Source organism: Myotis yumanensis, unplaced genomic scaffold, assembly GCF_028538775.1.
Source record: "Myotis yumanensis isolate MYYU_CA2020_CCGP unplaced genomic scaffold, mMyoYum1.0.hap1 SCAF_11, whole genome shotgun sequence".
NCBI lineage: Eukaryota > Metazoa > Chordata > Mammalia > Chiroptera > Vespertilionidae > Myotis > Myotis yumanensis.
In genome coordinates this window covers 23,675,051-23,696,450 of record NW_027223762.1, presented here as the reverse complement: position 1 = coordinate 23,696,450, position 21,400 = coordinate 23,675,051, and the positions used below count along the sequence as shown (strand labels likewise).

At 39.8% G+C, this 21,400-nt stretch overlaps 1 protein-coding gene across 2 annotated transcripts in view; it reads left to right on the top strand.

The window, feature by feature from the left end:
• The window catches only part of SRBD1 (S1 RNA binding domain 1), a 169,337-nt gene that overhangs the window by 8,001 nt on the left and 139,936 nt on the right, over window positions 1–21,400 (top strand). For both annotated transcript variants that reach the window (XM_070429136.1, XM_070429135.1), the window contains exons 4-9: window positions 880–1,260; window positions 8,792–8,958; window positions 11,545–11,662; window positions 12,995–13,133; window positions 16,216–16,312; window positions 21,129–21,264. In XM_070429136.1, the coding sequence (XP_070285237.1) occupies window positions 880–1,260; window positions 8,792–8,958; window positions 11,545–11,662; window positions 12,995–13,133; window positions 16,216–16,312; window positions 21,129–21,264 (1,038 nt within the window). The remainder of the gene's footprint in view (window positions 1–879; window positions 1,261–8,791; window positions 8,959–11,544; window positions 11,663–12,994; window positions 13,134–16,215; window positions 16,313–21,128; window positions 21,265–21,400) is intronic.

Sequence of the window (21,400 nt, the reverse complement as noted above, 5' to 3'; positions counted from 1 at the left end):
GGTGGCAGGTGTAGCCTGTTGCCTTTTGTCACTGTGTGTTACTCTTTTCTCTCTGTCAGCGGTTCTCAACCTGTGGGTCGCGACCCCTGAAAATACATCCTGCATATCAGATATTTACATTGAGATTCATAACAGTAGCAAAATTACAGTTATGAAGTAGCAACGAAAATAATTTTATGGTTGGGGGTCACCACAACATGAGGAACTGTATTAAAGGGTCGCCGCATTAGGAAGGTTGAGAACCACTGCTTTGATTGCAAGTTTTTCTTGGTTTTTCTGGCTGTGTAGACCTATCCTTTAGTCATTTTTTTAAATTAACCTTTTTATTTCTAGATAATATCACATACAGTTGTAAAAAACATACAGAGAGATAGTATGTGCCCTTCATCGAGTTTGCAAATATAGGAAAATATTACAATGAGGATTTGATGGTTATAAATCCCACTCAACTTATTTAGATTTCTCCAGTTTTCTTTGTATTCATTTATGTGTGCGTGCATGTGTATATTAAGTTTTATCACGTGTAGGTTTGTGTATCCACCACACAGATCCTTGTGGTTCCATCACCACAAGGACCTAGTGTTGCTCATTTATAGCCACACCCAGTTCCTTCCCACCCTACCTTTCCCTCATCTCCTCCCTGCCCCCAATTCCTGACTTCTGGCAGCCACTCATTTGTTCAAGAATGTTATATAAATATAATCATATAGTGTGTAACTTTTTGAGATTGCCCCCCCAACATAATCTTGAGATTCTTCCAAGTTATTGTGTGAATAATTTGTTCCAAGTTATTGTGTGAATAATCTGTTCCTGAGTAATACTTCATGGTAATTTGTTTTTATCTTCTAATTATCGTGTGTTTTCTTTGTGATTTGATAGAATAGTTCTGTGCTTATTGCTGATGTTGATTTGGAAGACAGAAAAAATAAATTGGATACTGTGCAGACTCTGAAAACAGCAAAGACAAAACGGAAAAATTCAGCTCAGTCACCTTCAGCTCCAAGGACCAAAAAGCTGAAAGTTGGTGAAGAAGCCAACAAAGTTAGCAACTTCAAGAGTGAGAGTAACAGTACAGAGACACCATCCACAAGCACCCTGTGGGAAGGGGCATGCAAGAAGGAAGAGGATGACTGTACAGCTGATCAGTCCCCTTTAAAGAAAATAAAGACTGAATCATGTCCTCAGGGCCAGCCTGTCAGGTTTCCAGCAAATGCCAGCAATGTTGTAGAGGAGGCGGAAATGAACTGGGACATAGTACAGGTATGTGCAGCCTTTTTCTGTATTTTAGTTCAGGTGATTCCTTTCTTTTTGACTAGCATAAAGGGTGTTAGTGGCTAAGGGAAGGGTTGGGAGTTTTCTCTTGTCCGTTTGTTAGGGTTTCAGGAGGCTCTGGTCACTGGTTCCCTTCCTGTGTATGCTGCTTTGTATCATAGCTTATTGTCATCAGCTCTTTAGCTAAGAGCTGTGACCTCAGGCAAGGGATGTCTCCGCCAGGGTGTTCTAGTGAACATATGCTATAAGACAGTGTGCCAACAGATGGTGCCCTCAAAGGTTCCTTGTTAAGTTTTTGCTTTGAATTTGGACTGTATTTCTTTGTAAAGCCGTGCAAGTGATTGGGTCATTGGCCGTAGTACATCTGTTTAATACAGTGTAATGTTGTAATAAACTATGAACAAGACCTAGCAGTTTCTTAAAGGAAAATTCTGTTTGAATTGAGGTACCATAATATATCAGGGGAAGTCGGATTTATCTCAGTTTCTTTTGCTGGCTTTGGTAGAGAAGAACTGGCCCTAAAAAGTGATTCTCAACCTTTTTGTTTGCCCCAACATAGTCTGAGAACATTTTACATAATAATAATAGCATTGCCCCTCAGGCTACCTTGGGGGTGACCTCCTTCCCTGTTGTCTGTCCTGGGATTCTGATGTGCATTCCTTCCCCTGCTGTGTATTGCAGTCTGGGAAACTTTAGGTGTGATTTACATTTTGGGGTTTTAAAAAATTTAACCAGATGTAGTCATCCTTGTCTAACTTTGAATTAACTTTTACAGACAATTTTTGTGGTATGTGTGGATTTTCTTTCCTATGCCTTTTTATTCCCCCATAAACAGGAGAAACTCCCCAATTTTGTGGGAGAGAAAATAAGTTCACCATAGCACTGCACTCCTGCTTTCAAACCTGATTGAGAACAGAAGCAGGTGTTGGGGAAATGGGGACTGAGAAGAGTAGAGTCAGTGATGCCATGTTGGTTGGGAAGGTCTGGAACAATTAAATGCCTGTAATCTGTGTACGGCTTCCCTCGCAGCACTGGCTTCGTCCATCCGGTCTAATTAGCATATTACTCTTTTATTATTATAGATTGAACATGTGAGAAATGGCATTTTTATTTCCTTCATTTTGTGTGATAATCCCCATGAACCCTGACAACCATGACACCTGATCCTCTTTTTTCCCCCCATCTTCAAGGCATGTTTCCCAACTCTGAAAAGTTCACTGTTCTCTCAGGAACATCACTGTTTTGTTTGGGGAGGGAAAACTGCATTGCCCGTACTTGACTTAGTTATAGACTTCACATATAAACATAGTGTCTATTTACTAATCAGGGATTAGAGATCACTGAGCCAGAGAACCTGCTCCTTCTCAGGCCTGTCCCCCAAGCTGCAAATGGGGGGTTGCCATCAGAAACTAGTTTTTGTCAAAGTACATTATATTATTATGCAAATATGTTGTGAATACCCTGAGCATTATAAGAATTTGAAGAGGTGACTAGCTGCAAGCAGTTTTTGAGAAAATCAAATGCTCCAAAGTGGTGATTGATATATGTCTCTTTATTTTGAGGGGTGTAGTGGTAGGGGAGTGGAGCAGCCATATGTAATATTTTTGCAAAGTTTCTAAATTAAGGAGGAAGAACAAGCAAAACCTCTTCATTAGCTATTTACCCCTTTCTTGCAACAGATGATGTGTGATTATATGGGTGAAGAAGACTATGGGATGACAAAATTGGGGAAAGAAGTAGGAGAGGAAGGAGGTGAGCTGAGTTAGCTTTCTCTCTGCAGTTCTGTATATAAGCACAGCATCACTCATTGGGTCAAACTGTTTATTCCAGGATGAATTTGTTATGCCCAGATTTCAAGATTCCCAAGAAGCCACCAGGGAGCCATCCAATCCGATGCAAAAGCAAAGAGTCTTTTATTTTTTAAGCCCGGGCTTAGCTCCTCTACCTTCCTTACTGGCGCAGCAGCAGGTGGCAAGGAGAGAGCAGTCTGCTCGAACCAGGGGTTTCATAGAGGGTTGGAGTAGGGGCGGGAGAGGGGGCTGTGCCCCCCCGCCGATTGGCCAGGTGCGAGCTGGTGACCCATTACACAGGATGTGGTCATAGCGATGGCGTGCACTTCCCTTGATTACCATTGGTTAGTCCAGAGAAATGGTGGGTGTGGCTAGCAGAGGCTCCTTCCGAGGGGGAAGGAGCCTTCGCTGAGCACATGGTTCCATACAAAATGGAGGTCCCTTAATGGATGGGAAGCCAGCCACTCGGCTCCCATGCAAGGCCTGCCGCCGTGGGCGTCACCGGGAGGTGGGCCGCCCACCACCCCACCTGGCCCTTGGGTCGCCCGCTGCTCGGCCCGAAAGTGACTCGGAGGCCGAGGAGGGCGGCCCGGGTCCTTCTGGGCGTCCGCGGGCCTGCGCCTATCTGGTCAGGCGCTGCCTCGGCCATGGCTGCCCGCCATCCTCCCTGCCGGATGCCTGCGGGGCCACGTGCCCCGCCGGCCCTTTCAGAATTAAGTAAAACAAAATTTTTGTTACTAATATATAGCTGGTAGTTTTTAAAAACTATTTTGAAGTATACATACAGGAAATTGTAGTTAAGTGTATACAGTTTAATGAATCTTCAGAAGTGTCATCATATATCCAACTTTACAGATCAAGAAACAGAACATTAACAGCACCCTGGAATCTTCCTTCATAACCTTTTCTAATCCCCAATGCCCTCTCCTGTAACCACTCTGACTTCTAATAGCATAGATTAGTTTTTCCTTTTGCAGTCTTTAAAAAAACTTTCTGTTTCTGATAAGTGATCCAATAAAATGAATATGTAAGGGTAAAAAGAATAGCAGGAATTAACAGCTTTCAGAAGGAATGTATTTAATTGCTGGTTTTTGGAATGATGTTGAATAGAAAATTCTCAATTCTACTCATTAGAGAGTCATTTAATTTAAATGTTAGATCTTTTAAAATGTAGATGCTGCCTAAGACTGATTAATGCTATAGTTTATTTGAAAGGGCGAGGGCTAGGCCCTCCACCTTCCCCCAGGGTAAGGGCCATCTTGCCCCAGGGTAAGGGCTACGTCCTCCACGTGTTTGGCAAGGAGCTTCTTCCCGGAAGTCTAAGACTCTGCTAGCCACACCCAGGAACAAGACATCGACTTGCGCCTGGCCAATCGGCAGAGCACAGTCCTTTCTCCTCCCCTTACTCCGACCCCCCCCTATATAACCGGTCTCTAGGCGGGGTTCGCTCTCTCAGCCACTTGGTTTGCCGTGGTGTCGGTGAGTCTGGTGGATGGAGAGCTCAAGCTAACTTGAAATACAGATTCTTATGCTTTTGCATCCGATTGGCTGGCTCCCTGATGTGGTTTCTTGGGAATCTTGAAGTCTGGGCATAACATTATTAACTGATGCCTAGACTTTATTTTTTAAACTGAAGGAATGGGAATATAGACTTGAAGGAATAAATCACTGGGAGGATGCCATTTTGTTGTAGGTTTTAGACACTCCGGGGGCATTATGAAGGCACCATGTCTCACTTCACTGCAGGAGGATTCAGGAAGAGAAGTAAAGGCAATTTGATTAATTTGTGTTTTTGCCTGAAAAGAAAATCATCTTGGTTTGCACACAATCAAAGTTTTGAAAGGGTACTATAGCTCGGGGGACTGGGCAATTCACTTAACTTCTTTGGGCCTCAGTTTTTGTATTTGTAAAATAGGAATAATGATAGTACCTCTTATATAGTTTAAATGAGTTCATATTGAATATGTAGAAGTGTTTAGAATATAATAAACCCTATATAGGTGCTAGCTTAGAATATAATAAGCCTCATATAGGTGTTAGTTTAAAACACTTCACCTAAAGTGCCTCTCTATTTAAATCTTATAGGGAAAAAAATCTCAAGGCTGCCTTCCTTCTTACTTTACTCTCATTCCTATTTACCAGTTAACTATACAAATTATTAAAGTAATAAAAGTGTGAGTGGTTTAAAAGTAAAAAACTGCAGTAGTTCTCTGCCTTACTCCTACCCATCCTTAAGGTTTGTTCTCTCCTTTTAACTCTTAAACATTTCTTTGTTGTTAGCCTCATTTTTTCTAAAATACAGATTGCTGGGCCCTAGCTCAGAGTTTCTGAATCAGTCGATCTGGAGTGGGGCTCAAGAATTTGCATTGCTAAGAAGTTCCCAGATGATGCATGTGCTTCTACTCTGGGGATCACACATGGTGAACCACTGCTCTGGTCCACAAATCTCATTGACTCATAGGGGTTTACAGGCTACTGATTCAACAGCTGAAACCTAGTAATGAGCAGGTCAGTCATTAAGTGGCTTAATAGTGGCCATAGGCTAAAGTTCAAACTCTACAGAATTCACCATTCACCTTTTCATTTTGCACCTCAACACCACTTGTACATTTGAGCATTGCTGGATGTGTAGCAACTTAAAAAATGTGCCTAGGTTTCTCATCAGTGGCTTTTGATATGCAGTCTCTCATCCTGGAATCCCTGCCCCCGTTTGGCTGCCTGGGGATATCTTCATTTTCTTGTTGCTTTTTCATTGCTCTGGATGTTTCTACCTTCCCTGTGCTCTTAAAACAATCAATATATGCTTCTGTCAGAGTACAAATCACACTGTAGTTTAACTGCTACCCTGTCTTTCTTCTGTTAGTGTAACCGGACAAACAGTGGGTCCATGCTGCCTGTCACTATTCAAGCGAATAAATCAGAGACAGGGTTGAATCATATGTGAGCATTTATTTTATTCCAATTTTGCAGGCAGTATGGGAGAGCAGCAGGTCATTCACAAAAATCTGCTCTTTCCAGTCCACTATAAGCCAGCTGCTTATATAGGTATAAGTACAAAGGAAAGGTGGCAAATGGGCAGTTTACAGATATGCAAAAGGCCTGGGGATCTTCAAAGTGCTTAGTGATATACAAGGGCTGGAGTCACATGGGGAAATAGCCAGTTAACTGGTAAGCACCAGGGAGATTTGCAAAGGCCTGCAGGTATGCAAAAAGGGCTGGGGATCTTCAAAGGGCTAGCGATTCTGGCTTCTGGCTCTGGTTTCTGCAACAAAGTTGTTAATCTTTCCATGATAATGGGCAGCTCCAAATGGGGAGGAAGGGCTGCATCTCCAGGTCAGCTCCCAGGTCCCCAGTGCCACTGCCATCCAGGTTAGAATGTGCCATCTTTAATCAGAATAAAACAGTCACGGTTAACAGAGCATGGTTAATATTGCTTACATTCTAGCTGGTTCCCTGACATTCTATTAATGCTCCTATCATTAGCTTGTGAGCTTGTTGGGAAGAGGGACTTGGTTTTTTATATTTTGATTATCACTGGCGTTGTGTGGTTATTGGCATGTGATATGAACTAAAATAAATGTTTAACTAAATTAAGACAGAAAAAATCGGATGATTTGGAGGCCCAAAAGTGATGATTGCTTATATGTAGTTTTATTATTCTTAATTTCAAGGAGCAAATTTGCCATAAGTGGCAGCATACACACTCTTTAAAAAAATTTTTTTTTTAAATTGATTTCAGAGAGGAAGGGAGAGGGAGAGATAGAAACATCAGTGATGAGAGAGAATCATTGATCGGCTGCCTCCTGCACGACCCCTACTGGGAATCTAGCCCACAACCCAGACATGTGCTCTGACTGGGAATCAAACAGTGACCTCCTGGTTCCTAGGTTGATGCGCAACCTCTGAGCCACGTCAGACAGGCAGCATACACACTGTTAATACATGTAAATGCACAGCCAGTGTATGTGCCCTGACTGGAAATTGAATTGGCGATCTTTTGGTGCATGGGACTATGCTCAAGCAACTGAGCCACACTGGCCAGGGTTGCATTAACATTTTATTTTCACCTCTAGATTGCTAACTCCTTGAGGACAGTGAAGTTTGGGGCCAAGCTTGGGAAGGAATTTTAAAACTATGCTGTAGTGATTGGACTTTTACCAGTAGATAGATAAGAGTCATTGGAGGTTGGGACAGAAGAAGAAAAATTAAAAACAAAGGAATTATTATATCTTTGTTCTAGAAATATAGTCATAGTAACACAGAGAGGTTGGATGGAAGGTCTAAAGAACATAAAGTCCTGATCTGTGGCTCTGGTAAATATACTTGCAGAAAGGAGTTCCAGGGGAAGGAACAGACATTTCAGAGTTTAGTGTGCTTCTTTGGTGACAGATGAGATGGCTGTGATAGAGAACACACTGTGACAGTGAGGACATTGATTAGAGTTCTTTGGTTGCAATAAGAGAAAACCCCAATTGAACTAGCTGAAGCAATAAAGGAGATTTATTGACCTGTATAACAGGTCAGTTTTATTTATTGACCTGTGTAACAGGAAAGTACACTGAAATACTCTCTTCGTGATTCTCTTTGCACTGTCATCCTCAGCTTCAAGGTTCTACACGTACAAATCGTTTTTCTCCAGAGGAAAAATATCTCTGTCCAGAGTTCTAGCCCAGATCTTGAGCTTGATGGCTGGCTCAAGATACAATTAGTCTTAATAGTCTCTGGAGTTTAGTCATGTATTTCATCTCCAGTTTTGAAATTCAGTCTATTTTACATATTACCTGATTTTATTAGCTAGTTGATTATGATACTCCTTTAATAATTTTTCTGTTCTTTTATTTTTTGGCAGATCTTGTGCATCAAGATTGAAATACTAATAAAACTTAAGGCCTTTTATATTTTACTTTGAACAAAGCTGCCTAGGTTTTGAGAAGAGTTACTGAAATTGCATTTCATTCTTTTTCTTCTCTAGGCTGACTTCTCTAAACTCTTCTGCTTACATGTACCTTGTGCTGAAACTTGTACATGTAGACTTGAGTGTGTTTTTAAGACTTAATTACTTTGAATTTGGAGTGCTTATATGTGTATGATACAAAATTCAAGATATAGATATTTCTGTCCTAACTCTCATCCAACCAGTTATCTTTCCTGAAAGTAAGCCGTGTTTCCACTTCTTGTCAATCATTCCAAATTAGTCCATATAGGAGCAGTTGTATGGCATCCTACTCTGTGGGCATATCATGATCTATTTACCAGTTCCCCATTGCAAAATTAGGTTTTGTCAGGATAAATTCCTAGGAGTGGGATTATTGCATAAAAGGATTTATGTATTGTAAATATTGATAGATGTTGTCAAATTGTACTTTCTCACTAGCAATGACTCAAAGTGCCTTTTCTTGTCACTTTCGCCAATACCGCGAATTACCAACTCCTTGATCCTTGTGACCAATCTGAGAAAAAAAAAGTGCCTATCTCATTGAGCCCTGTAGAATATAAATGATGCAGAGTGGTTTCAATTGCATTTTATTAAATTAGTGAAATGACTATTTTATGATTGTCAATTTATATATGTATAGACATATTTTTTTTAATGAAAAAAATTTTTAAACCACATGAAGTAATTTCTAAGTGATTGGAGAACATTATTTGATGCTGTATTTTAAATTACATATTATAGATAGATGTTTAATTTTCAGGATTCTAAATCACTAAGTGTACTTAATTTGCAGGTTTTATCTGAGAGAACTAATATTGAACCTTGGGTTTGTGGCAACATCATTCGTCTCTTTAATGATGATAATACAATTCCCTTCATTGTACGTTATCGAAAAGAGCTCATTAATAACCTTGATGCTGATTACTTGAGAGAAGTTCAACAAACACTAGAGGAGTTACGGTAAGAAACTGGGAAGAGACGAGCCTAGTGTGAGGGGAAAGAGGGTATGTGAGCCAATGAGGAGAAACAGTGAGGAAGTGAATGACAATGTATTTCAACAGTTTCAGTGTTTTGTTTTGCATCATTATTATCTGGTTATAGTCCTATTCTGACAGAGTAAGTCAGTTCTAGTTTACTTACTTAGGGCTGTACAGAGTCCTTCTGCTAATGTGTTTATGCATAGCTTGGGCATGTGTCAAAAAGGTGGTTTTCAGTGAAAGTATGTGCCTAAGAGTTTGACTGTCATCTTTCAGAGAAATGATTATGTATAATGGAAAATTAGGACTGCCAGCAGGAAACTCAGAAAAATTAAATTTTGTCTAAATCTTCAACAGCTTGTACAAAACTGCCCTCTTACTACTATAAAGACCCTAAGTGGGAAGTTCTTTGGCAGAATAGAGTTTGGTAGGAAATATGTATATTTTCTTTTTCAATTATTTTAGAGGGGATGGTGATTTTATATCGGGATTGTAAGTTATAGAATGGAAAGTACCCTTTAAAAATATTATGCCTATGGACTTATTGTTATAACTCAGGAATACACATGTAGAAACTATAAAGACTGTAAGACTTTGTATTATTCAGTAAAGTTTATGAAAACAGTCTTCATCATTCATGCATTTATTGCATGTCTCCTACATTCCAGGTGCCATGTTGTTAGCATATATGTTCTTCAAGTCTATAAAAAGAATTTGATTAAAATTTGGTATACTACCATTAAGCCATTCTAAAAGTATTAAGGGTTATTTTTACAACAAGTCCAATAAGCTTCCTGTGATTTTGGGGGAACTTGCAACTCACTAACTTTTCCATCCCTTTTGTTGAAGTTTTAAATGCCAGGAGAATTAAAATGCTAATATATGGAGAGTTATTGTATGCTATTGAATAAAGCTCATTAATAACCTTGATCCTGATTACTCGAGAGGCAAAATCACTTAGCCAACTGAAGGAGTCACTATTAAAAAGTAAATTAAAGAATATGATTAAAGAAAAGCTTTCTGTATTTCCTCTAAATATGCCTCTTTTCCTTATATGATGGCCAATAGGACATTGGTCTTTTGTCAAAATGACTCTAGTAGGCTCCAGCCCCCGGGCTACCAGGACTGTAAAAGGCATATAGGATGTAATCTAAGGACTGCATATGCTTCATCTTTAATTTGAAATCTCCTGCCTTTTGTCTGTTTTTTCCCATAATTAGATTTAATTTTATTTTTTTATCATTTTTATTAATTTGTATTATCTCCTTGCCTTTTGCCCATCATTTTAGCAATAGCATTATTAGGCAGATCGTGTAAATAGGAACAGGTAATGAAATAGGATGAGAGGCATTAAAAAAAACAGAAGGATTGCATATTCATAGTGAAAAATTATTATAAAGTGGTAGAACAACTGTGCTTTGCCCTTGCCCCCCTACCTGTGCATTGATCCCTGTACATTGATTTCTGGAATCAGCTTCTCTATGAAATTCTGGTTCTTTGTAGTGGAAAACGGTATTTAGAAATCAATTATGAGTGTCAGGTGTACTTTTCCTGAGCAGTGATACCCAATAGCAGTGAGTACACCTGTCACCCATAAGTTGGTGTCTAAGTACCACCATTCTCCTCATTCCAGGGCTGGTGCAGGGTAAGTAAAAGATGAGCCTGGAATGTCGTTTGTCAGAGAATAAGGAAGTGCTCAAAGAATGATGAAGATATGTCAAAAAGGACACAGATTCTAGCTTGAAGGGTACTTCTGGCCAAATATAGAACAATTTGAGAATTAAAATAAATGATAGCAATGGCTTATAACAACTAAAAAATAAATTATGAATCCATAATGCAATAAATTAATGAATAAGTTGCAAGTTTATTGATAAATGGGGTGATCAAAGTACCTCACCACAAAATACTTAATTACAAAGGGAATAAAGAATACCTGTATTATTGAGAAGCCCACACATGCTACCTTAATCAAATAATCAAAATTAATTAGTATAGGACAAATGAAAGTCATTGTGCCACCTATCTGTCACTTCAGATGCAGTGAGAGCAACACATTTTTGCTAAAGAAACACCATCTGAATAAAATTGTGAGTAAACATTAGAGAAACCTAAACTGTGGGACATTATTAAAAATAACTGGCCTGAATCAAGCCTTCTAAATCAAGGCTTTGAAGTGAAGGAGAGACTGAAATACTGTTTCAGCTTGAAGGACACTGTGGATACATGGTAGTCCCATGCAACCCATGCTTCTTAACTGAATTCACTCTGAAGGACATTATTGAAACAGTTGGTGAAACTTAAATGAAGTCTGAAATCTGAGGATTAGATGATAGTAACATCAGTAGTAATTAATGGATTTTGATGGTTATATTATGTAGGAGAAGATTCTGGTTTCTAGAAAATGCACATAAAATACTTGAATGTATGGCAACTTATTCTCAAATGGTTCAGAGGGGGGAAAAACTACTTTTTACTTTACCTGCAACATTTCTGTGAGTTGGAGATAGCTTCAAAGAGAAAGTTTTAACATATAGGTCTTGTATATTACAAAAGTTTTTATTTTCAGGACTGTTGCTAAGAAGGTTCGTGGTACAATCCAGAAAATTAAGAAGGAGGGAAAGATGTCCGAATGCTTGTTAAGAGCTTTGCTAAACTGTAAAACTTTTGAAGAACTAGAACACGTGGTAAGGAGCCCTTTTTATCTTTTAATGTAAACCTGATTATGTTATGATTTAGGTCTGTATAAGAAGCTAAAATCATCAGTCATCATTACTTAATTCAACAAAAGAGTTATTCTTTGTTAAATAACTATCAGATGCATATTTGTGCTAGGCACTTGGGTTTACAAAGATAATACATAGTGCTTGTCTTTAAGGAATTCCCAATCAAATAGGGAAAAGGAGATTAGGTTATAGTAGTGTGACGCTTAAGGGAGCATCCTGAGATGAAGGCCTAGTTGTGAGTGTCTTCAGCATGTATTTGGTATTTGAAACCATGAGAATAGAAGATTTCACTCAAGGGGAGTTGGTGAGGAAGGCAGGTCAGGGTGGACCACTGAAGCATGGGTGGCAGGAGGGAGAGCTTAAGAAGGAGACATGGGAAGAGCAGTGAAGTATGAGGAGAATCAGATGATGATCCTGTGGAAGACTAGGAAAAAGAGTTTTAGAAGGAGGTAAAATAATTGACCATTTGTACGCCATAAGCGTCTATAGACACAAGCGGCAGACCTTTTTTAATTAAATTCAAAATATCGTGGCAGTTAACTGGTTAAGTGTAGCAGAGAGGTTTGGCAAGATACAGAGGGAAAAAGGTATATTTGGTAATTGGGGATCCTTATGGATCTTTCTGGTATCACTTTGAGCATGCTGTATGGAAAGAAGCCAGGCGATGGCGGGTTGAGGAGTGACTGTGGGTTAAGAAGTAGGAGCATTAAATATTGACAGCTTTTAGAGGAGCTTGCTGGAGTTGAGGAGAGGACCTTACAGTTCTTGCAGTTCAGGCACTGAGTTTTTAAGATGAGTGAATCTAAACAAACTAATTTTAAGCATACGTAAAAGTGTAAAGAGTCAGATAAAGAACAACTGTCTTCATGCAGCCAGTATTATCTAATTAATATTAATTCGTCTCTGAAGGAAGATGAAAGGGTTGACATAGGTCCTATGTCATAGGCCAGTGATGGAGAACCTATGACACGCGTGTCAGAGGTGGCAGGCGAACTCATTTTTTTGGTTGATTTTTCTTTGTTAAATGGCATTTAAATATATAAAATAAATATCAAAAATATAAATCTTTGTTTTACTATGGTTGCAAATACCAAAAAATTTCTATATGTGACACGGCACCAGAGTTAAGTTAGGGTTTTTCAAAATGCTGACACACCGAGCTCCAAAGGTTCGCCATCACTGTCATAGGATGTCTTTAGCATTCTCGCCATGTCCTCTAATTTTGTGTCCTAATTTTAACTAGCTTTTTAAAACTGAATGATGTGGTATGTTTTCTGAATTTGTTTTTTCTAGTCAGCTCCATATAAAACCGGGAGCAAAGGCACCAAAGCCCAGAGAGCAAGGCAGTTGGGATTAGAGGAAGCAGCCAGGACACTGCTTGAGAATCCAGGGATGCTTAATCTGCTGTCTTACATTCAACCCAGTGTAAAAGGTACCTGCTTTACTTAAAGAGATCAGCCCTGTTTCTTTTTGAAAACGTATATTAAAAAGTTTGTTTGATTAATTATAAAAAAACATAGCATATAAAGAATAAGGAATTCTTACAAAATAAATCCCAATATACTTCTTGCTTAGCCATTCAGCTTTTCTTTTTTGAAGAAGTATCTGTTCTAAACTTTTGCCCATTTTTTAATTGTGGTGTTTCTCTTTTTTCTTTTTCTTTAAAATATATTGTATTGATTTTTTACAGAGAAGAAGGGAGAGGGATAGAGAGTTAGAAACATCGATGAGAGAGAAACATCGATCAGCTGCCTCCTGCATACCCTCTACTGGGGATGTGCCCGCAACCAAGGTACATGCTCTTGACCGGAATCAAACCTGGGACCCTTCAGTCCACAGGCCGATGCTCTATCCACTGAGCCAAACCGGTTAGGGCTCTCTTTTTTCTTTAAAAACATTTTTTATCATTATTCAAGAATATATTTATTGATTTTTTTTAATTTAGAGAGAGAGGAAGTGGGACAGAGAAAGAAAGAGAGAGAGAGAGAGAGAGAGAGAGAAAGAGAGAAAGAAACATCCATGTGAAAGAAATATATATTGGTTGCCTCCTATATGCACCCCTACCTGGGATCGAACCCTGCAAACTAGGTATGTGTCCTGAAAGGGAATCCAATCTACATCCTTTTGCTCCAGCCAACTAAGCCACTTGGCTAGGGCTGTTTCTCTTTTTCTTACTAATTTATAATCATTTTAAGATATTCTTTTCTTTTTGTATGTACTTTTATTTTTTAAAATTTATCTTTATTATTGAAAATATTATAGATATCTCCTTTGTTTTTTTCCCATTGACCCCCCCTTCCCCGCACCCGCCCCTCCCAAGCCTTAGCCACACTATTGTCTGTGTCCATGGGCTATGCATATATGCATATAAGTTTGCCAGTTAATCTCTCCCCACTACCACCTCCTCACCCCCACCTTCCCTCTGAAATTCATCAGTCTGTTTCATGATTCTATGTCTCTGGATCTGTTTTGTTCATCAGTTTCTTTTTTTTAGTTATCTGGGTTGCAAATCTTTTCTCCCAGTTTGTAGCTCCTGTTTTTACTTTCTTTATGCTTTATCTTGGTAAATAGAAAGTCTTAGTTTTATTATTGTTAATATATTTATTTTTTTCAATTTATTGATCTTTTAAGATATAGTAATTGCTTTTTTTTCTTTTTAAAAAAATATCTTTACATCCTAAGGTTATAAGGATAATAAGGATTCTTCACTTATTATAAAGATTCTCCTATGTTGTCTTTTAAAACTTTGTCCTATTTCTGAAAAAATTTATTTAATTATAAAGTCATATCTAGTCTTTGGAAAGAATTTCAACAGTTTCAATGTGCATGAAGAATAAAGTGAAGTCCTCCTCTCACACTTGTGCTCTCCGGGAGTAAAGTGCTTGTCTTTCCCTGAAATGTATCGGCCTGTCCTTTTGTGTGTACGTGTGCACAAGAGAGAGAAAGACAGGAAGGGAGTAAGGCAGAGCTATTTCTAAGAAAAACCCAAGGAAAGTGACAACTGACACTTTCAAGATTGTATTGGTTTCATTGTCAAAATGAGGGCCTTAGGTCGCAGCTTGTTGAATAAGTGGCCTTTTCAGGCGTGCTGATAGGATTTAATGGGGAGAGTGATGTTCTGGTGATTCCGACAATCATTCTCATTTCTCTTGGCCTCTGTTGATTTTTTAGGCTAGGAGACATAAATATCTGTAGGGGGCAGTATCTGATAACAAAATCTATAGTATGTATAAAACTGTAGAGAATCACAGCATACCATGATCTTGTTTTTTAAAAAAATCAGCAAATGTGAGTTTGCAATTTAAAAAATAGAGTATGTGTGTCTGTAAAAAAATATATATCTGTTCATATACAAATAACACATCTCAGTATCTGTTTTGAAAAGGACAATAATCACAAGAAAAAGCACGTTAATATTTGAGTATAGAGATGGGTTGAAATGAGTAAAATTCAAGTTTATTTTTTTTAATGTGTAGTTTTAGTTGGATTTTTAAAGGGTTGCAACATTTAATAATTTAATAGTAGCTGAGACTATATAGCCATGTATTAAGACTGGTCACAGAGGGAACTGTCTATGGCCAGTCATAATACGTTTCAGTAAAATCGAATGCCAAAGCTTTCAGAATGTTAGATGCATAAAGGTTTATTGTTTATTTCAATTTTTCTGTTATGGTTGATTTTCTTTCCTTCTATTTTTTACCTCCTGTGCTACAAGTTTTCCTTAGTTCACACTCCTATTGAGTTCCTACTGGGTAGGTTTGATAACCATATCTCTCTTGATTGTCATATATGGTGATGTTTCTGAACTATATGTGATGATGGGTACTTGGTGATACTTCTGATGATGGGAATTATTCAGGGCCCAGCACAGTTACAGTACTACTAATGTGTTTTTCCATAACATGCTTAATCTTTGTAAATACTTCATGAAGTAGGTACCATTACTAGTCTGCTTTTATAGGAAACTGAGGCACAGAGAGGTCAAGTAACTTGACCAGAGTCACACATTGGTAAATGGTGGAACGAGGATTAGACCAGGCAGCTGGCTCCAGAGCTGCATTTTTCACCACTAGGTTATATGGTATATGAAGGTCCTCTGTTATTGCTTTAGAAGACTTGTTTTTGTTGGAGAGGGAAGCTAGTCATTGCCATGATACTTTGTGTCTTAACACATTGCGGACCAGTAGTTTTATTGCCCTCTTTACCCAGTGGCCAGAACAGTTTCTATTGATCGAGTACGAAAATGTTTTACATAAATGTTAAAGGCACACTTTAAAATTGAAGACCCATTGCATTTTGAAGTTATTTATTACATGTTCTTACAAGTTAATATCTTTTTAAAGTATGATACTTTGTAAAACACTGTGTAATATGAAGCGAGAATTCTCATGATCCGTCCACAATGTGTTAAGTTTGTCAATTTAAGGTTCTTTTTGACTGGAATAAATTTGTGATTTAATAACAATTAAAAAAAAATCTGTAGTTCTTGCTTTTGTTTTCTCTTTTGTCTAAAGGGCTTTCGACACTCCAGGACATAGAAACAGGAGTGCAGCATATTTTAGCAGACATGATTGCTAAAGACAGAGAGACACTTGACTTCATAAGAAAATTGTGAGTAATTCTTGTACAGAGTTTTTCTGCTTTGTGGATTCATGTTGTTAAGAGCTGCATGGTTAGTGCTAAGACCAGTGTTCATTAAAAATTTTTTCAACCTGGCTAGTGTTGCTCAGTGGTTGATCATCGACCTATGAACCAGGAGGTCATGATTCAATTCCTGATCACGGCACATGCCCAGGTTGAGGGCTCAATCCCCAGTGTGGGGTGTGCAGGAGGCAGCCAATCAATGGTTCTCTGTCATCATTTATGTTTCTATCTCTCCTTCTAACTTCCTCTCTGAAATCAATTTAAAAAAATTTGTTTTAAAACAAACAAACTTTATTTTCAGACTTTTTTATTTTTTTAAAGTAGCAGAACTCTGTTCAAACAACAGAACCCTAATATTTAAAACAGATAAAAGTAAAGTTGCTTTAATTGAATTCTGAGCAGGGAGCCTGAAACTGAATGCTCATCTTCCTAACATTGAAGCACCTCAGTGGAGGGCTTTGAGGAACACTTTTTAAAAACCACTAGGTTACACAAAATATGCTAGAGATTCATATTCATTTAGAGTGGGTGGCATTGCTTTTAAACATATTATGCAATAGGAATATAATTTTATAACATTCCATTTCTAGTGTTTACCATGATTAGGCGAACGAAATTATTTCATGTCAGGTATGGCTAAAAGTACGGACCTCAAAATGAATTTTAGCTGATGGAGAGCAGCTTACCCGTGGTATCACAGTCCCAATTTGTAAGAGATTTTTAAAACCCTACTCAGGCTTATGGATTTTATGCCTCATTAAAATAAGATCTTTTTTAAAATTAATTTTTGCCAGGGCTTAAATTATTTTATTTTTTAAAAAATATTTTTATTGGGAGAAACCAAGATGGCAGCATAGGTAAACACCGGAAATTGCTGCCTCCCACAACAACTTCAAAAATACAACTAAAAGACAAAATGGACATCATCCAGAACTACAGGAAGGCTGGCTGAGTGGAAATTCTACAACTAGAAGGAAAGAGAAAAGCACACTGAGACTCAGAGGAGGTGCGGAAGTAAAGTGCAGAGGTACGGAGGCTCGTGCGCTTGCACGGAAAGGGCCTGGTACCTGAGGACATGACTGTCTTTTTGAATTGGGAGGGAGTCACAAGCTCCCGACTGCTCTGAACTCTGGTTCCGGGAAGTCTCTGGGGACCCAGGGCTGATACGGGGAGAAACTGGACTGTCTGGCAGCAGGCAGAACTCGGAACTTGAGGGCGGCTTTCCCTCAGAGGTGCTTGCAGCAATTACCTGGACACTGAGACACGCGGCCCCTTAGGGCAGGGCTGAGGATCAACCATAGCTGCTTGCTCCGCCCTGTTGATTCCTAGACCCCGCCCCACCCACGCTGCAACAGAGGCTTTTGCATATGAATGCCCTGGCCTTTTGCAACCTGAAAATTACCTAACAAATTGCAGCTGGGCCAGACAGACCCAGAACTTCCAAGAGAAGGCCCAAGGCCCCACAGCAGCTTGCATTGCTTCACAGCTGGGCCTCATCTGGGCACCTCCAAACCCCAAAAAAGGAAGGGGAATCTGCAGATCTCTTCGTAGCTCCTGCTGGGTAACCTCAGGCAGAGGCTAAATTAGCACCTCCTGAGATCCAAGAGCCAGTGTACCCAGTGGTCAGAGTGGGACCATCCAGATTACAACTCCTCAGATCCATAAGGGACACACTCAGGGGGCAGACTCAGTGAGCACCAAAGCCCCACTGAAGCAAGTCTTGCCCCAGAAGGGTGTCTTCAGCACAGAAGTTCTCCCACTGCAGACACAGCTGATTCTCACTGCCAGTTGGCATGGAGGTCAATTCCTCCCAGTGATACCTACAACAATCAAGGCATAACTGCATCAAGACTGTGCACAAAGTCCACAAGGGGGTGCACCAGGAGTGTCCCCCTCAGGTAACTGGGGAGGCTGAGCCACTGGGCCCTATAGGACACCTAGCACACAAAACCACTCTACCAACACAGGGAAGCATAAAAAATGTGGAGACAAAGAAACAGGTCACAAATGACAGAAATGGAGGAAAGAAAACGACTGGATATAGAGTTCAAAACCATGTTTATAAGGTTTTTCAAGAATTTTCTGGAAACCGCCGATAAATTTAGTGAGACCCTGGAGGATATGAAAAAAGACCAACTAGAAATTAAGCATACACTGACTGAAATAAAGACTAATATACAGAGATCCAACAGCAGACAAGAGGATCCCAAGAATCAAGTCAAAGATTTGAAATATGAAGAAACAAAAAATACCCAACCGAAAAAGCAAAAAGAATCCAAAAATATGAAGATAGTGTAAGGAGCCTCTGGGACAACTTCAAGTGTACCAACATCAGAATTATAGGGGTGCCAGAAGAAGAGAGAGGGCAAGATATTGAAAACCTATTTGAAGAAATAATGACAGAAAACTTCCCCTACCTGGTGAAAGAAATAGACTTACAAGTCCAGGAAGCGCAGAGAACCCCAAACAAAAGGAATCCAAAGAGGACCACACCAAGACACATCATAATTAAAATGCTAAGAGCAAAAGACAAAGAGAGAATCTTAAAAGCAGCAAGAGAAAAAAAGTCAGTTACCTACAAGGGAGTACCCATACAACTGTTAGCTGATTTCTCAACAGAAACCATGCAGGCCAGAAGAGAGTGGCAAGAAATATTCAAAGTGATGAATAGCAAGAACCTACAACCAAGATTACTTTATCCAGCAAAGCTATCATTCAGAATTGAAGGTCAGATAAAGAGCTTCACAGATAAGCAAAAGCTAAAGGAGCTCATCATCACCAAACCAGCATTATATGAAATGCTGAAAGGTATTCTTTAAGAAGAGGAAGAAGAAAAAGGAACTCTTACCATTTGCCACAGCGTGGATGGAACTAGAGAGCATTATGCTAAGTGAAATAAGCCAGTCAGAGAAGGATAAATACCACATGATCTCACTCATTTGTGGAATATAATGAACAACATAAACTGATGAACAAGGACTGATCCAGAGACAGAGAGGCATTCATTGATTGGACTGTCGGACCTTGGAGGGAAGGTAGAGGAGGGTGGGGGTAAGGGGGAAAGATCAACCAAAGGACTTACATGCAAGCATATAGGTCTAACCAATGGACACGGACAACGGGGCGGGGGGGGTGAGGGCATGAGCCGGGGGGGGGGGGGGGGGGAGTGGTACAGGGCGATCAGAGCCTGCTGGCTGGGGAGAGGGACTGAGAGGTTGGCTGGTAGGTCCCAGTTGGGCAATAGGGGCCTGTGGGCTGGGGGCCGCTCCTGCATTGAGCTTCTGGCCCCTGGTGGTCAGTGCACGTCATAGCTGACTGGTCGTTCTGCTGTCCGGTCGATTTGCATATTACGCTTTTATATGCTAGTATATAGATTATACTGCAAAAATTTGGTCATTTCAATACATTGTCATTGGGAGCTCTTCTGACACATTTTCTTCTTTTTAGCTTTTAATTGATTCTGACTGGCTTACTTGGTTAGAGAAGGATGATATTTTGACCAGGGTCATTGGTCTGTTTCATTGTAGATAGTTTTGATCTCTTCTATAACTGCAGATGGAATCTAAACTCATTTAGACATTTTATGGAAGGATTGGGTTGATACATAAATAGATCTGTAGGACTTATGAATAGGCAAAGAGACCTCTTTTAATGGGCCAATTACTCATAGTTGGGTATCATTTAAAAATATTTGGTAGTGGCTTAACTTTTTTTTTTAATCCCCACTTGAAGATATGATTTTATTTATTTTAGAGAGAGGGAGAGAGAGAAACATCAATATGAGAGAGAAACTTTGATGGGTTGCCTCCTGTATGTTCCCTTACTGGAATGGAACTCGAAACCTGGGTATGTGTCCTCGCTAGGAATTGAACCTGTGACCCTTTGGTGTATGGGATGACGCTCCAACTGGCAGCTTAACTTTTTTTTTTAACCTATTCCATATAACATGTTTCTTTATTACACATATTAATAAACTAGCCCTAACCAGTTTGGCTCAGTGGATAGAGCATCGGCCTGCGGACTGAAGGATCCCCGGGTTCGATTCCAGTCAAGGGCATGTACCTTGGTTGCGGGCACATCCCCAGTAGGGGGTGTGCAGTAGGCAGCTGATCGATGTTTCTCTCTCATCGATATTTCTAACTCTCTATCCCTCTCCCTTCCTCTCTGTAAAAAATCAATAAAATATATTTTTAAAAAATAAAAAATAAACTAGAGGCCTGGTGAACAAAATTTGTGCACTTGGCGGGGGATGTTCCCCTCAGCCCAGCCTTCGCCCTTTCACAGTCTGGGAGCCCTGCGATGGATCGCCCTCATAGGGAGGCCCCCACCCACCTGCTGCATCGCTGCTGGCCAGGTAGCTTGGGTCTCCCTCTGTGGAGTGATCGATCGCGGGACTTCGTGATTGATCGCCCCAAAGAGGTAGGTCCTGCCTACCTGGCCAGGGCGCCCTGATGAATCGCCCTGCAGAGTGAGGCCCAGGCTATCTGCCGCAGCGCCGCTGGCCGGGTAGCCTGGGCCTCCCTCTTTGGGGTGATAGTGGAGCCCCCCAATTGATTGCCCTGCTGGCCGGTGGTCTGGGCTTCCTTCTTTGGGGCGATCATGGGGCGATGGCCGAGCCCCCGACCAATCGCATTGCACCCACGTTGGCTGGCCTGGCACCAGTAGGTTTCATAGCATGGTAGTCCAGACAGTCGTTTTGCTGTTCGGCCATTCAGTCGATTTGCATATTACACTTTTATTATTATAGATACTTGTTTATTTTAAAATTTGTGTATTTGAACAGGTGCCAAAATAGATATATTTCTATTCAGTCATCTCTGGCAAAAGTGTCCTCAAAAAAAGTAAATGAGAAAGATGTTGGTAAGTTTCATCTCTACCAGAATTTTTCATGCAACATAAGAAACATCCAACATCATCAGGTAAATAAGGAAACTGCTTATGCATGCTGGTAGTAGTAATAATGATAATACTTTGGATTTGCCTACTTACTAATGAATTAAAGAATTTTAGGTCAACTATTTTCTTTTTCCTTCATTGAAATTCTTGTAATATTGT